Raw genomic sequence first — 15,559 nt, forward strand, 5'->3', positions numbered from 1 at the left:
CTGTAACCATGTTTTCAAGTAATTGTTCCCTAGTTGCCCAGAGAGGTAGTGTGGAATTGTAGGAAAAAATCTGGGTCCGGAAACCATAATTAGATTGAGGCTCCAGGTTTTTTTTATTTTTTGTTTTTTGGTTTTTTTTTTTGGCCACACTGCGCAGCTCGCGGGATCTTAGTTCCCTGACCAGGGATTGAACCCTGGCCCTGGCAGTGAAATTGCCAAGTCCTAACCACTGGACCGCCAGGGAATTCCCAGGCTCCAGTTCTGACATCTGTCAGCTTGATGAACTTTATCTTTGGGCCTCTTTCCTTGTCTGTGTAAATAAGAATAATGATGCCTACTTTACAGGGTTGTGACAAATAAGAGAAAATGATAAAAGCACTTGGAAGACTGTACTTTCTACACATCTAAAGTATAATCAATCTCTTACAATTCCTAGATTTTATTGGGCTTATTAAACTAAATTTTTAAATAGCAGAAGCTCAAAAGATGTGCACTGAAAAGTGAATCTCTTTCCTACTTAAATAGATATCCCCAGAAGCAGTTACTGACATCGTTTCCTTATTTGTCCTTCCAGATATATTCTTTGCATTTTCAAGTAACCATAAACAGACACACACACAAGTTTTGAAACAAACAAACAGGAGCATGCAATACAGTGTTACGCCATTTAATTTATCTTGAACTCTTTTTAATGTGTGAAACATTCATGAATCTACTTAATTTTTTTCACTGTGGCTGCATGGTATTTCAGTGTTTGGGTATGCCATAATTTACTTACTCCTGTGGATACACTTTTAGGTTGTTGCTAGTCTTTTACTATTACACACTGTGCTGCAATAAACACACCTGTACATAATCTTTGTGTACATGTTCAAATAACTTAATTTTTGACAGCAGAATTGCCAAGTCACAGAATATGTGCATTGTAAATCTTGGCAAATATTATCAAATTGCCCTTTAAAGAGGTTATGACAGTTTTCATCTGTAGGCTTCATTTATAGTAAAAAATTATACACTATTAAAACTATTCTAGTTAGCAGTATCTCCCAACATTTGGGGAGTTGTAAAGGAGTTTCTATACCAACAATAATTCTAGGTGATTAGGTCTTCTCTCTCAAATTAATTTTTTCATCTCATGAAAATTATATAAAAAATAAGCTATAATTGTTTTGTCAGGGATAAAACACAGCTCAGAGTTACTTGACTGTGTCTGTTCCACGTGAGTATGAGGGTCATGTCTAGGACCAGATCATCACTGAGGTTCCACCTCTGAAATCTTAGTCCTGTTCTCTACAAGCATCATCTTGTCTCTTGAATTCTCACTGCTTTCCTTACTTTGACTGTGGGAGTCTACCTCATTTAGCCTTCCTGTCTTTCCATACCCCTTTCTACCTAGTTTATTGCCCCGTTTCTGACGTTATCTTGTCCTCATTGTATATATCTTGAGTCACTTTTTCTTGTACTCTAAGCATATTCCCTTTGGCTTCCCCCCCCCCCCCACATTCAGTATTTTTATTTAATTTTTTAGCGGACAATTTACATACCTCCCCCCCCTTCCTTTAAGTTAGTGTGACAATTTTCCATAATAAACTACTTAAAGAGAAGCTTTGGTCAAGAATGGAATGAGGGCTTCCCTGGTGGCGCAGTGGTTGAGAGTCCGCCTGCCGATGCAGGGGACATGGGTTCGTGCCCCGGTCCGGGAAAATCCCACATGCCACGGAGTGGCTGGGCCCGTGAGCCATGGCTGCTGAGCCTGCGTGTCCGGAGCCTGTGCTCCGCAACGGGAGAGGCCACAACAGTGAGAGGCCCGCCTACCGCAAAAAAAAAAAAAAAAAAATGGAATGAAATAGCAAAACAAAACCCAAATCACTGCTGCTTTTAAAAAACCAACGCTTTCACCAATTATCCTCAAACAAAACACACAACAAGGTTTGCGCCATATGTGTCTTCAGTGTTTCCTGGCGGCCGGCTCTCCTACCCATGATGCAAATGGCGCAGCTGCCCGGCGCAGCGTGTCCGTCCTCATGCTGGATCTGGGAGGCTCGCTCAGCTTCACATTATCCGAAGGCCCTGGATAGAAGACTCTAAGGTCTTGAAATCCCAAATGGTCATGGCTCCATCGATGCCAGTAGTGCAAAATTTGCGACAATCTTGCTTGTCCACCTCATAAATAGACACTTGAGTGATGCTGTTCTGGTGCAGCGTCTCCAGGGCCGTGTTGCGGTCCTCGGTCGTGGCCCGCCTGCCTATGTTGCGGAAGCGCTCCATGGCCGACATGTTGCGTTGGATGCTCTGTTTCGGGATGTCTAGCTTGGAGACGAAGGTCAAGCAGCCGCGGTCGGCGCAGCTAAAGAGCATGGGGCAGCAGTCACGGCCGGCGGCCACGACGCTGTTTTCCGAGACGAAGCGCACACTCAGGAGGGGCAGGAACTCTGTCTTCAGAGTTGAGACCTGCACACTTTTTGAGGCATCGGCAACGGACACGGTGCTGTCGTGGCTGACCCAGGCCAGGCGGCTCCCGCTGGCAGAGAAGCTGACCCCGTGCACCCAGCCGCCAGTGCCACTGCCACCAAACTCTGACATCAGCTGACCAAAAGGCATCTTGCTGCCCCAGGGCGTACTGGCTGGCTTCTCATCCACTTCTTTAATGTAGGCAAAAAACACTCTGCCTTTGAAATCACAGGATCCTGCTGCCAGCAAGACGTTGTTGGGATGCCAATCCAAGCTGAGGACCGTGGAGCGAATGGGTTTTTAAATGTGCTTGCTTACCCACCGGTCATTTTCGGACTCAAAGTAACAGAAATGAGTCGTGCTCCGCTGCCCACAGCAAATTTGTTCTGTAGCGGGGACCACTTGACAAAAGTGGCTGCACGGTTAATTCTCAGGATCACCAGGGTCGGCTTCCAGACACCATCTTTCTGACTCCACACGTAGGCATTGCAGTCAGCCCCACAAGTGACGACGCCGTCACTCTTGGGAGCCCAGTCTGTACCTGTGATGTGTCTGCTGTGCTCCTTGAGTTCATGAGCTTTCGCCCACTGGCTCCCGTTCTTCTCATAGATGTGGACTTCGTGGTTTTTGGGGCTAAGGGCAATCTGGGTACGATCCCTGTTCCAGGCATGACAGGTGATTGGCTCTAGTAAAAAACTGACGCAGGGACATTATTCTTAGTGCCTTCAAAGGACAGAAAGCTGGGGGTCGGGGCCGTCCGAACGGGCTCGGAGCGTTGAATTCGCGGACTCTGGTCAGTCAACGCGAACAGGCTCCAGCAGGTGCGGGTGGAGGACCGAGGCCCAGCTCCCTTTGGCTTTTGAACCCTACATCCTGGAACTAATTATTGCAGTCATTTACTTCTGCTCCCTGCTGAGCACTGCTGGAAAAAATTCTTATCAGACCTTAAGTTAGGCGTTTTGGTGTCTGATTTATATCTTTCCTTTCCTAATTGGCATTCTAGACCTTCAGTGCAGCACTCAAGACCTCTGCCCACACCCCACCCCAGCAGATGACATGTTTGTCTGACTTCCTACCCCCAACCTAGCTGTGTTGTAAACTATGTGGTTCCTCGTTGTCTCCTTCTGTTTTATTACAGAGAAAGATATTTCCCTTTTCTTCAAGGCCAATCCTGAATCCCACACCTTGATGTCTCCTCCAAGACCATGTTTCATCTGTCATTCCTACTACTCTCTCCTTCTCCTTCAGCAAATAAGTAATGACTCTCTTCTGGCTTAGAGAACCTCTTATTGACATGTCCCTCTCTAGCCATGTCTCCTCTTTACTTCCAAGCCTTCTTGAAAGAATTTCTGTACTGACAGTTTCCATTAACTTGCCTCACTCATGCTCCCTTATCCCACTGTAGTGTGGCTTCTGATTCCACCATACCACTCACAGTGTTCTTGCTAGAGTTATTCCAATCCCCTGTTGTTATCCTACCTGATCTTTCTGTTCACTTAGACGCTGTTTATTACCTCATCTTCCTGAAATTTCTTTCTTAATTTTCCTCAGTGTTCTTTCCTTCTACTTTTGGCTATTCTTTTTGTTTTCTTTGCTTGCTTCATCTACCTGCTGTTTTAACTGGATGTTTTATTGGATTCTGTATCTGTATGTCAGTCCACCCTCTGTTTAGCTCCAGATTTGTCTATGTAACTGTCTACCAGATTTTCCACTTTGCTTTGAGTACCTCAGACTCACTGACTCAAAAATGAATTTATAATCTTCCCTAGCACATCCCACTCCAAACCTACTGGGACTCCTCTGTTCTTTATTCTGGTTGGTATTCTAAGCCAGAGATCTGGGAGTCAGTATGACACCTCCCTCCTTACCCCTCACCTGCCATGCTGTTTTACACTTCTGTGCCTCTGCCTAGAATAACCTACTTCTTTCCTGTCCTTCGCTCATTCCATTCCAGGCAGAATTCATCACTCTCCTCCTCTGTACTGCTGCAGTCCCATTTCCCATTGCCCTCTTCTCTGTAACAGGCCTTCTGTGGTGCATTGCATTTGTTTATGTTCATGTATTTTACCTTCCTGAAATACTCTGGCCTATGATATGAAGTTTTTAAAAACAAGGACAGTTTATCTTCATTACCTGGCATGTGGCCTGGCAACACAATAATTGCTCAAAAAATGCTTGTGGAATGGAGAGGGGTGCATGTCCCCAAAAAGGAAATTGACCTTGATTTTTATCTAAGGGAAAATATACAATTTTTTAAGAAATGCAAAAACATGGAACAATATTCAGATCCAAATTTTATTTCTTTGCCAGAGCACAGATATAATCACAAGAATCATTAAAAACTTACTATTTCCACCTCTTAGAATAGTCTTTCGGATGTGGTGGAAACATCTGAGTTATAAGTTCTGATCCTTCTTTCAAGAAGGTGCTATTAGAATTAACCAAAAAGAAAAAACTTTTTGCATTTTCTGTTTTTCTTAATTTGTCAATATGATTTTTTTTCTATTCTAACAGGTGAAAAACCTTTTGAATGTCCAAATTGTCATGAACGATTTGCTAGAAATAGCACCCTCAAATGTCACCTGACTGCATGCCAAACTGGAGTGGGGGCAAAAAAGGGAAGAAAGAAGCTTTATGAATGTCAGGTATGTGTGGGTGTATTCCGTCCTTAGCAAAGGAGTCTGCGTTTGAAATCATTAGAGGTGAAGGGTGACGGACTAGAGCAAAGGTATAGAGCTGACAACTTCAGAAAGAAATGAGAGTAAAGAACATCATTGTCCTGCTTTCATAAGGGGGAATAGTAATAGTAGTAGTTGTTGTTTTTATCCAACCCTAGATGATACCAATGTCAATAAAACTATGTCCTAAGTAACATAGTCTGAAACTATGGTTATTCTTAACCATAGAACAATCATTAGAATTCAGGAGTGGGGTGGAGGAGGCAGACCAGCTATAATTGGCGGCTCTTCCATGATTAGTGTGTATTTATCCCACATGGTGAAATTGTTCTTAATGTTGATATCACGGAAGAAATTATAATAGTGTTACTTTATAGTCCTTTAATATAGGCAATATTAAAATGTTTCCCCAAAAGGATTTAAGTTGTTAGCTAATCAGGTAAAAGATCAAATAAACAAAAGAATTATGAAATTCCCTTAGACTATGTTACACATGTCATATTTATAACATTTTCAGAAAAATCTTCAACTTTTTTCTTATAGAGAATAAATGCATCCATATTTCCTTCAGTTTGAATATAAATGTTAACACCAAATGTTTGGTTATTTCAGGTCTGTAATAGTGTGTTTAACAGCTGGGACCAGTTCAAAGATCACTTGGTAATACACACTGGAGATAAACCCAACCATTGTACTTTGTGTGACTTGTGGTTTATGCAAGGAAATGAATTAAGGAGGCATCTCAGTGATGCTCATAATATTTCAGAGCGTCTAGTAACTGAAGAAGTTCTTTCAGTAGAAACACGTGTGCAAACTGAACCTGTGACATCAATGACTATTATAGAACAAGTTGGGAAGGTGCACGTGTTACCATTGCTTCAGGTTCAAGTGGATTCGGCACAAGTGACTGTGGAACAGGTCCACCCAGATCTGCTCCAGGACAGCCAAGTGCACGATTCACATATGAACGAGCTTCCAGAACAGGTCCAGGTAAGTTATCTAGAAGTGGGTCGAATTCAGACTGAAGAAGGTACCGAAGTACATGTAGAGGAGCTGCACGTTGAACGGGTAAATCAGATGCCAATGGAAGTACAAACTGAGCTTCTAGAAGCAGACTTGGATCAAGTGACCCCTGAAATCATGAACCAAGAGGAGAGAGAGCCTACCCAAGCAGATGCTGCTGAGGCGGCCAGAGAAGATCACGAAGATGCTGAGGGTTTAGAGACCAAATCAACAGTGGATTCCCAAGTTGAAAAGTCAGAAAATGAGAACAGAACACCTATGCCAGTTTTAGAATGAAATAACAAATGAATATATTTTTAAATTTATGTGTTGAGTTTTTGAACTGATGATGGGCAGTGTGACTGTCCTTAAGCTAACAGACATGTGGACCAAAGTTAAGCTCTTTCCTGTTGTGTTGAACTGTTTCTATTGAAACAAACTGATTTTCCCCCACTTGATGCCACAGAGGAGGGATCTTTCCCATAAGTGAATGGGAAGCTTTGAGAAGTATATTTCTGGAAAACTGAAATGGATTATATTCTTATTATATAGTTGGGTACGAATGTATCTATTTTCATTGTGGTAAGGGTTCTCCCTTCTCTCTTTGCCCAGTCATGTCCTTCCTCAAGTTTTTTTCCCCCCATATTGTAAAATCAAACATAAAATCATTAGAATACAAGTTTATGTATTCTAATGCATGTTAGAATATTTGAATATATAGGAAACACAAGGCTGCATGAAGAAAAGTGCATTGTTACTGTGCAGTTAAATTTTGGCTTCTGGCTTTCTTTAGCTTGAACAACACTCTTGTCTACCCTGACAGTCACAGATGTCATCTCTGCAACAGAAACGGTGGTGGTGGCGGCAAATTTCTAGAATGTTTAAAAACCAACCACACCCATGTGCCTTTTCAAATTCAACTAAACTTCTGTAAAGCGCCTCTGGGTCTTTCAGAGTTTGTGTTGCAAGGAGCAATGTAGGTCATGCTATAGCACTCGGTATTTTCCTTACAGTGACAGCTACCGGTTCTTTTTCACTTCAGTTAGATTGAGAAATTTCATTCAGTGGCGGCTGAAGGGCCATTTTCAATTGGGAAAATTCACTTATATCTGTGGTAAACTTTATTTTGATGAAAAGTTGCACTAGTATTTTACCACCAGATGAAAAAAAAGATGAGCATCACTTAAAAATTAATGTATTTAAAAGTACAGAGAAAAAACATGTATATAATATATTAGGCTTTGTTTTGAATGAATCTTTTTCCCCAATCCTTAATGTAAAGATCTTGTGCTATAACTTTTAAAGCCATACAAATAAGAGTGCTAAACTGTGGACTTAAAAGTAGGTGTGTAAATATTTTTAATCAGTATTACTTGGAAAATAAAATATAACAACCACATACACCAATATGCTATTTTCTTTACCTGTTAAATATTGGGAGATATTTACATTTTTAAAGTAAACTTTAAAATTATGTGTTCATGACTCTTTTTTCACCTTACCAGTGTGGAAGTTGGTTCGTGGTCAGAGATGTCTTCTCATCTGTATTAACATGACTGATAACACGAATTGAGATATAAAATTCTCAGTACACATCTCCAGTCCCCAAAAATCAGTTCAAAAGAAAGGAAGGAGGAAGAGGTTGATATTTGCTCTTCTGTATGGTGGAGCACAATAGCCAATGGGATTTTAGTACAGCCTATTTTAAAAATACTTTCTCCACTTACTAGTGTGTTAAATTTAAAAGATCAATTCAACATGACTTTTAGTAATGCTGATGTTAAATGGTATCACATTTATGAAATTACTGAAGAGGATGGCTTCACACAACTGGAGAAGTCATGGATTTAAAGATAATAGGAATTAGAAGGTGGTTTTTATTTTAGGATCAAAGTGTATGAACATTTCCAAGTCTGTTCTCTTTGGCAGTTGGGTATCTGCTACAAAGCTTATATTTTTATTTATATATATATATATATATTTTTCTTTTTTTGAAGTCAAAAAATACTAATGATAGAATTATATCATATTGAATTTTTCAGTTTGCCTTAAGATGTCCACGTTCCTGAGTTAGTTGTAGTTTAAAGAAATGTTTACATTCCTGACATAACAGTGGTCTCAAGTATATAAATTATTAGTTAGTATCTAGTGAATTTTGAATGCTGAAAATAGCTCATGCTGTGCCCTTAAGCCAAGGTATGAAACAAGGTTTATTTTTAAACATAATCTTTCTAGAGCCCTGACCACAAGGTAGAGATCAGGGACAAAGGCACAGAAAAGCATTAAAATTATCATTTGAGTTTTTAGATTTGGCAAGGCCTTTCAGAACAGGTTCGAGGGACAGGTATAGTTCATTTTACTTTTCCCAAAAGTGAAGGCTGTATCAGCGTGCTCCAAATGCCAGTAAATGTGATTGCAGAAGAGAGAAAGCTACCCACTGGTGGTAAACCTTAGGTTGACTAGGACTTGGCAGTTCATAAAGCATTTTACAGTAACAGCTATTAAAAACCATGATGTATATTGTACTGAACTGGGTATTTTGTTCCTCTCACTTTACTCCTACTGGAGTTTTTAGCTAGGTCTACAGTGTGACACCTGGGCAGTAGTGCCAGACATTGGTCATCATAGGAATCCCAAGAGCACTGGAGAACGATAGGAGAGCCTCTTCTATCTCCCCTACTCCACTGTTCAACAGCAGTTCTTTGATTATCTGACACCAACTGGGTTTCCTTCAATTCTGACAGTACCAAGAGTTAATGTAGATTCCAGAAATTAGAAGTACCACAAGATTGCCCCCACTTCAGACACCAGCCGACAATAGAGTCCCCAGGGTACCCACACTTCTGCCTGGCCAACTACAAATTAGGTGTTCCCACCCCTTCCCAGGTTCAATAATGTGCTAGAATGACCCAGAATTCAGGAAAGCACTGTACTTAGGAGTGTGGTTTTGTTATAAAGGATACAAACCAGGAACAGATGGGAGGAAGGACATGCATAGGGCAAAGTGGGGGGAGAAGTGTACAGCACTTCCCTGTCCTGTCCTGGTGCTGCACCCTCCCAGCACATGGGTGTGTTTACCCAGATGCTCCTTTAACATTGTTTACTTAAGTTTCATTACCTAGACATGATTAAGTTATTGGCCATTGATTATTGAACTCTCTCCAGCCCCTCCTACTTCCCTGGAGATCTTGGGGGTGAGGCTGATAGTTCTAGCCCTCTGATTCATATGGTTGATTCCTCTGGTGACCAGAGCCTAAAGTCACCTCATTACATAAACTCAGGTATGGGCTTGTTAGGAATAACAAAAGACGTAACTCAGGAAATTGCCAGGGTTCTAGGAGCTTAGTGCCAGGAACCAGGGACAAAGACTGAATACATACTTTTTTATTATACTGTATGTATCATCTGAGATTCAAAGGAAAACTAACTGAACCTTCATGTCAATACATTTAAAATCTAGAAATCTTTTGGATATGTACAAAAACAGAAGGATCTTACAGTCTTACCATTTAAAAAGGCTGCCATCCTCATCCTGCTATTGAAAGTAGAAATATTTTCATGGAAAGGTAAGTGCTTCTCCAACTACATTCAGTTTTGAAGTAATATTTCAAGATTAAAGAAGTCCATGAGAGTCTTCTAATTACCCACTTTATACTTTGAATAAGCAAACAGTATTGACTGAGGCCTAGATGTAGATAAAGTGTCAACCAGTAAATCAAGTGGATTTTAATGCACATCTTCAACATGGGTTGATTGTTCTAAACGAACAAATGAACAATTAAAGACCAAACAAATGGTCTTTAAAGTGTTCACATGGAAACAGTTTTATAACTGTCATGTAAAATTACAAGTAAATGACCTCTTAAAAGTTTAGCCTGATTTTGTTGGAGGTAACGTAATAGCTTTGAATTTATTAACACTAACCACTGTGTTTGTTATATCAGGAGAGAGAAACCTAAGCTGAATGTTTTTCATGTGTAATGTGCTGAGCTGTGCCATGGCTCTTAAAGAATTTGTCATAAAGGATTCAAGTGAGAAGCAGAAGGAATTAAAACTATCACCACCAATTACTGAGATCCATTATATTTGGAGGCCTAGAAGTGTATTGCTTTAAAACCATAAATGTAGAGGCTGTCATTATCATAAATGTATGCTGAATTTACAGAATATCTTAAAACTACTACATGTTCTATAAATGTTACTTCATTAATTCTGTTGACATGGTACGTAGGAAGGCAGCATGTGAATTCATAATTTTTTTCTCCTCAACTTTCCCACAACCTAATACGACACTAAATATGACACATACAACTGAAGTGATGCCCACCTTGATATTTGTACCAAAATACAGCCTAGGAGAGAAAAATCTTGTAACAATAGCGTCATTTATGAATCACTTATTATATGCCAAGCACTTTACATTTAATCATCTCAACGACCTCATGAGGTAATTAACATTATTAGCTATCATTTTACAAATAGAGGAAACTAAGAGGAGGAGATGAGAAATAGCTGGTGAAAGTGGAGCCAATATTTGAAACCAGGGAGTTAGACTCCACAGACTACACCCTTGATCACTAAAATACAGTTACCTCTGTATGAGATCTGTTTGTGGCTGACGATATTGGATTGCACAGAGCATAAGTCAAACACCCATTTTCCTTTTGTAATTTACATCAGCCCTTGATGGGGTTGGGGTGGGGGAACAGGAGATGGGAAAAGGTGGCAAAACACATGGAGCAAATTGCCTTTTGGTAGCTCCTTGCCAGTCTCCTTGCCTTGAGACCACACCATCTAGGCAATGGTTCTGCAACAACAGCGTGCATCAGCATTTTGTTAAAACGCACAATTCGATTGGTCTGGGTAAGGACCCAAGAATTTGCATTCCTAACCTTCCCAGGTAATACACTGGGTTTAGTCCTGGAACCACACCTGGAGAATGGCTGACACAGAGTACTTAAAGGAAGCACAAATGACTAGCCAGTGGCACTAACTTGTTTTGAGGGCCTCTTCTTTTTTTGTAGCGTAGTCAGGTGCTACTCAAAATATCTTGTTACTTGTTGTTCATGTTTACTATTCACGTAATGGACTGGACTAAGACAACAGTCTTGGATTTTTTTGTTTCAAGAGCGTTCTACGTATTCTCAGTAATGAATTGCCTTTATAATGTTTCTGAAATGAAAATGCCACAAAGACATGAAATGTTAGAGAATAAGAAATTAGAAACTGGAAAATCACAATAATTGAATAATTTTGCTTCCACTGGGTAACTCAAATATACTTTAGAGACAAAACAATAGCTAATTATCTGCTGAGGAGCAAATGTCAATGTATGAATTCACCTAAGAAGAGCTAGATCATTAACTGGTTGGGAGTTTGGTAGACCACCCATATTAGAGCAGTAACTGTGTCCTCTGAAATAATAGTTATCAATTAGATACAGCTATGAAACACTATGGAGGGAATAATAGGGGTTCAGAACCCTAGTCCAGTTGAAATGGTGCTTATGAAAAACTAAAGACAAAAATCAAACAAAAGTAACTATTTGATTCTGACAACTTTTCATGAGATAATTTCACTACAGGATCAATGGGCCCAAAGCCTTCATCTGTTCACTGTCCAACTGTAAATAATACCCAAGTGCTGATTATAAGAAAATATCACACTTATTGCTATACTTGGCTACATAGTCAAAATTTTGGAGTATAGTTGCTACTATAGGGAATCTCAGCAACTCAAATTTTTTAATGAAAATTACTTTTATAATGAAAACTTTTTATATGAAAATATCTCAAGATCACAATTAGGGGTTTTTTCTCTCCCCCCTCCCTCCCACCTCTCTCTCTTTTCTCTGTTGTACTTTACCTTTAGAAAGAAAGCTCAATATTGAACATTAATGACTAAATGATGAGGCAGGGAAGTCTAAAGTGAATTAAAGTATGCAGTATATCAATAGAATGTAAGCTGACCGGCAGAAGGAGTAGTGGCAGCTCACTCAGCTGCTGAAATTTACAACCTTTTTTTCTACTTTGTTGTTGTTGTTAACTTATACTTGCTCAAGTAGAAGATTCACCTATATTAGAAAAATAAGTTAAAAACTACTCCAAGACCCATTAATCAGAAATAACTATTGTTAACATTACATGAATATCTGTCCATATACATATGCACAAGAGAGAGAGAACTTTTAAAAACAGAATTGCCCTGCTAGTCTTAATTCTTTTGGTTTAATTTTGCTCGAATATAACAGAAATAAGAAGGGAAGCAGGATACATGGATAAACCTCAGATAAATGTTTCTTTACTACTAGTCCTTTAAAGGTTCCTATAAAATTAAGGAAAAAGGGATTTTAATAAATACTAATTGTCAGTGATTCAATTTGATTTGCTAATTATGTTTGCATTGTCAAGGCTTATAAAGTCAGTGTGCAGATTAAACAGCTGATTAATTACAGCACAGAGAGAATTTGTGAAATAGAAGACAGAGCTGAAGAAATTACCCAGAATCTGAAAGAAGGTAAAAATCTGGAAAATATGAAAAAAGGCATGAGCTAGAATGAGGGGGTCTGACACACATAATGTTCAACTGGAAAACCTGAAAGGAAGATAAACATGGGACAGGGATCATATTCAAAGAGATATTGTCTGAGAATGTTTCTGAAGTGTCTGTAAGACATGAAGTCTCAGACTCGGGTAGCACACAGAACCTTAACAGCATAAATAAAACAAATTTTCCTGGAACAGGATATACCTTTTGAGTTACAGGTTCAACTCTACAGCAATATGCAGTCTTAGAAAACTTTTGCTCTGTGTCGGCTCCCAAGATATGTCAAATATGCCTACCAGGAGAGAGGAAGGAGAGTGGAGGTAGGAAAACCCCATGAATAGCCCAGGTTCCCATTCAACAGGGATGCTATGTATCAGGTAACTTAATGACCAGAAAATAAGAGTAGAATGTCCCTATATGCCCTAGAACAGCACTAAAGGTGGAAAGGTCCCTCAAAACCTGAAATAAAAATAATAGCTACCATTTATTAGGCATTTATTAGACATTTGGGCCCCAGCTACTTAGAGACTGTGATGAAAGGAGTAGACAGATACATTGTCAGTGGGGGGTCCTCCTGACTACCACCTGAGCCCATGGACTCCAGATTAAGAAAACCTAGTTTACTGTTTTCCAGAAACGTTGTCTCAATTCTCACAACTCCCAGATTACAGGTGAGGAAACAGACTAGAAGGTGCTTGAAACCAGAGTGTCATATAAGTAGTAAGTAACAGCTACGAGTCAAGGTGTAGCTTTATGACTCAAGAATCTAAACTTTTAGCCACTGTCAATGTTACTCAAAGTATAGAACAAGGACCTCCTGCATTAGAGTCAGTTGTTCCTAAGAATGTTTTTGACTTCTTTTCCGCTAACACAAGGGAGCAGGGTTTAGCAAACTAAATTTTAATGAGCTCTGCAATAACATGAAACTGTCTATACTGTCTTTACAGGTCTTACAGTTTCATCAATTCTTTTGGAAAATAATATTTTTCTGACATTAAAATTTTTCTCTGACATATACACCCATTGTAGAAAATGCAAACAACACTGGAAAGTATTAAGATCGTTTAAATCACCTGAGATTCTGCCACATAACCAAAAACATTTCCAATGTCCGGTGTAGTTCCTTCTAGTTATATATATCACAGATTTCTGTCATTCTGTTTTGCAACTTTTGCTTTCACTTAACATGTTGAAAATATTTCCCCATACTATTCAAAACAAGACATTTTAACCTCTATATATTACTGTTACATTGTAATCAACCTATTGTTGAATGGCCCTTTCTAGGAGAAAAACAACACGTTTTTCAAATGAAGGGAATTGAACCATGAGGTCAGCCCTGTATGGCTGGGTATCCCGGGACTCCCAAGGGAAGGGAAGGCATGAAGGAAGGGTTTATGATTTGAAAGGGAGCAGGCCCTAGCAGCATGTCTGCAAGAGAAATTGGGGTATAGGGGGCTCCTGGAATGGAGTCTGGCCAATGGACTTTAAGAGAAGTGGTTTCTGATGCTGAGTTTTAAGTTTTCCTTTTCTATGATAGCCTAAAGTTTTCAGTAACCTCTTAATTCTCTAGAATCGAGCATCGGCTTCGCCCTCTGGTGCTGTACGGGTCCGTACATGGTGGGAGGGCCTATGACAGAGTACATGTCAGGTTGGGAGTTTGAGGCTCTTGGTATCTAGGCAGTTTCTTTATGAAATCCTGCTCTGTGTATTGTCATGTTGTAGGATTCAAGGAGTATTTTATATTTTAAAAATATGCAATGATTTATCCTGTATTTTATTGTTTTAGAGAGACTGACGGCATGTATTAAGATTACTCCTTTTAAAAAAAGTCCTTTTGTCTTTTGAGGAGAAGTCCTCCCTTTAAAGTCACACTTTTCTCACAGAGAACCTTTATCCTACACAGGTAGATGACCACTCTTACAAAACAAGGAAGCAATTATTCTAGGTTCTCTTGGTTTTCCTGCCAATCTCAATGGTCAGTCTGTGGAGCTGTCCAAGGTTTTATTTCTTGTCTTTCCTGTTCTGGCCCCTTTAATCATCATACAAAGAGGCAGCAGAGGGTAGTAAGGAAGAGCTGCAGACTCGTGTGACCTTGAGCAAGTCAAATAACGTTTCTGGGCCTCAGTTTCCTCATCTATCAAAACAGGGATGGTAATAAGAGCACCTAACTAAAAAGGTTATTGTGAGGATTTAATCGGTTACTCTTTGTGAAAGTGTCACAGTTCCTGGCAAGGAGTGAAAAAAGGAATCTTTGGATACCCTAATTTCTACCATAAAAGGGTTTTAAACTTAGGTTATTTTTCTCCTCAGCTCTTTCGATTTTGTAAATACACCCTGGTAATCATGAATTGAGGATGCCGCAACAGGAGGAGGAGGAAAGAGTGTTCACTGAGCTGCGACTTAGGGCTCCTAATCATGGCTCTGCCATTAACTAGCTGTGTGGCCCTTGTTAAGTTAATTGACCTCTCCGACTTGGATTTCCTCCTCTGTAAAATGAAGGACTTGAACTTCAATAAATCAACTCTATGCTTCAGTATTCGGTGAATCGCATTCCCTCCTTGTTTGTAGACTGGAAAAATATTTGGCACCTATCATTAGCCAGAGAGTCATAGCTGCGGAGTACACAGGAAGTTAGGGGTCCACTGCCTAAGTGGCACCAAAGGAACAGGGCCTAATATATGCAAGGACTCCACGCTGAGGGTGGCATTAGCGCTTATTTCTGCAGAGCCTAAACCCTGCCAGACTCACCTGAAGGAGCCGTCACTCTGGTTTGCTAGGAAACCCCGTTCTGTTAGGAAGATTACTGGGTCGCTGTCTCCCAAGGACACGGAAACCTTTTTTATCCAGAGGCTGGAGCGGCTCAGTACGAAGCGTGAGTT

At 39.9% G+C, this 15,559-nt stretch overlaps 1 protein-coding gene and 1 pseudogene across 6 annotated transcripts in view; one reads left to right on the forward strand and one right to left on the reverse strand.

Moving 5' to 3' along the window:
• ZNF131 (zinc finger protein 131) overlaps positions 1–7,607 on the forward strand; it is a 33,038-nt gene extending 25,431 nt beyond the window's left edge. For all 6 annotated transcript variants that reach the window (XM_067730621.1, XM_067730617.1, XM_067730620.1 and 3 more), the window contains 2 exons: positions 4,966–5,096; positions 5,742–7,607. In XM_067730621.1, the coding sequence (XP_067586722.1) occupies positions 4,966–5,096; positions 5,742–6,428 (818 nt within the window). In that variant the 3' untranslated portion in view covers positions 6,429–7,607. The remainder of the gene's footprint in view (positions 1–4,965; positions 5,097–5,741) is intronic.
• Positions 1,833–3,292, reverse strand: LOC137221257 (actin-related protein 2/3 complex subunit 1A pseudogene; annotated as a pseudogene).
• Positions 7,608–15,559: the final 7,952 nt, after the last annotated feature.

This window comes from Pseudorca crassidens, chromosome 3, assembly GCF_039906515.1.
Source record: "Pseudorca crassidens isolate mPseCra1 chromosome 3, mPseCra1.hap1, whole genome shotgun sequence".
NCBI classification, from domain to species: domain Eukaryota; kingdom Metazoa; phylum Chordata; class Mammalia; order Artiodactyla; family Delphinidae; genus Pseudorca; species Pseudorca crassidens.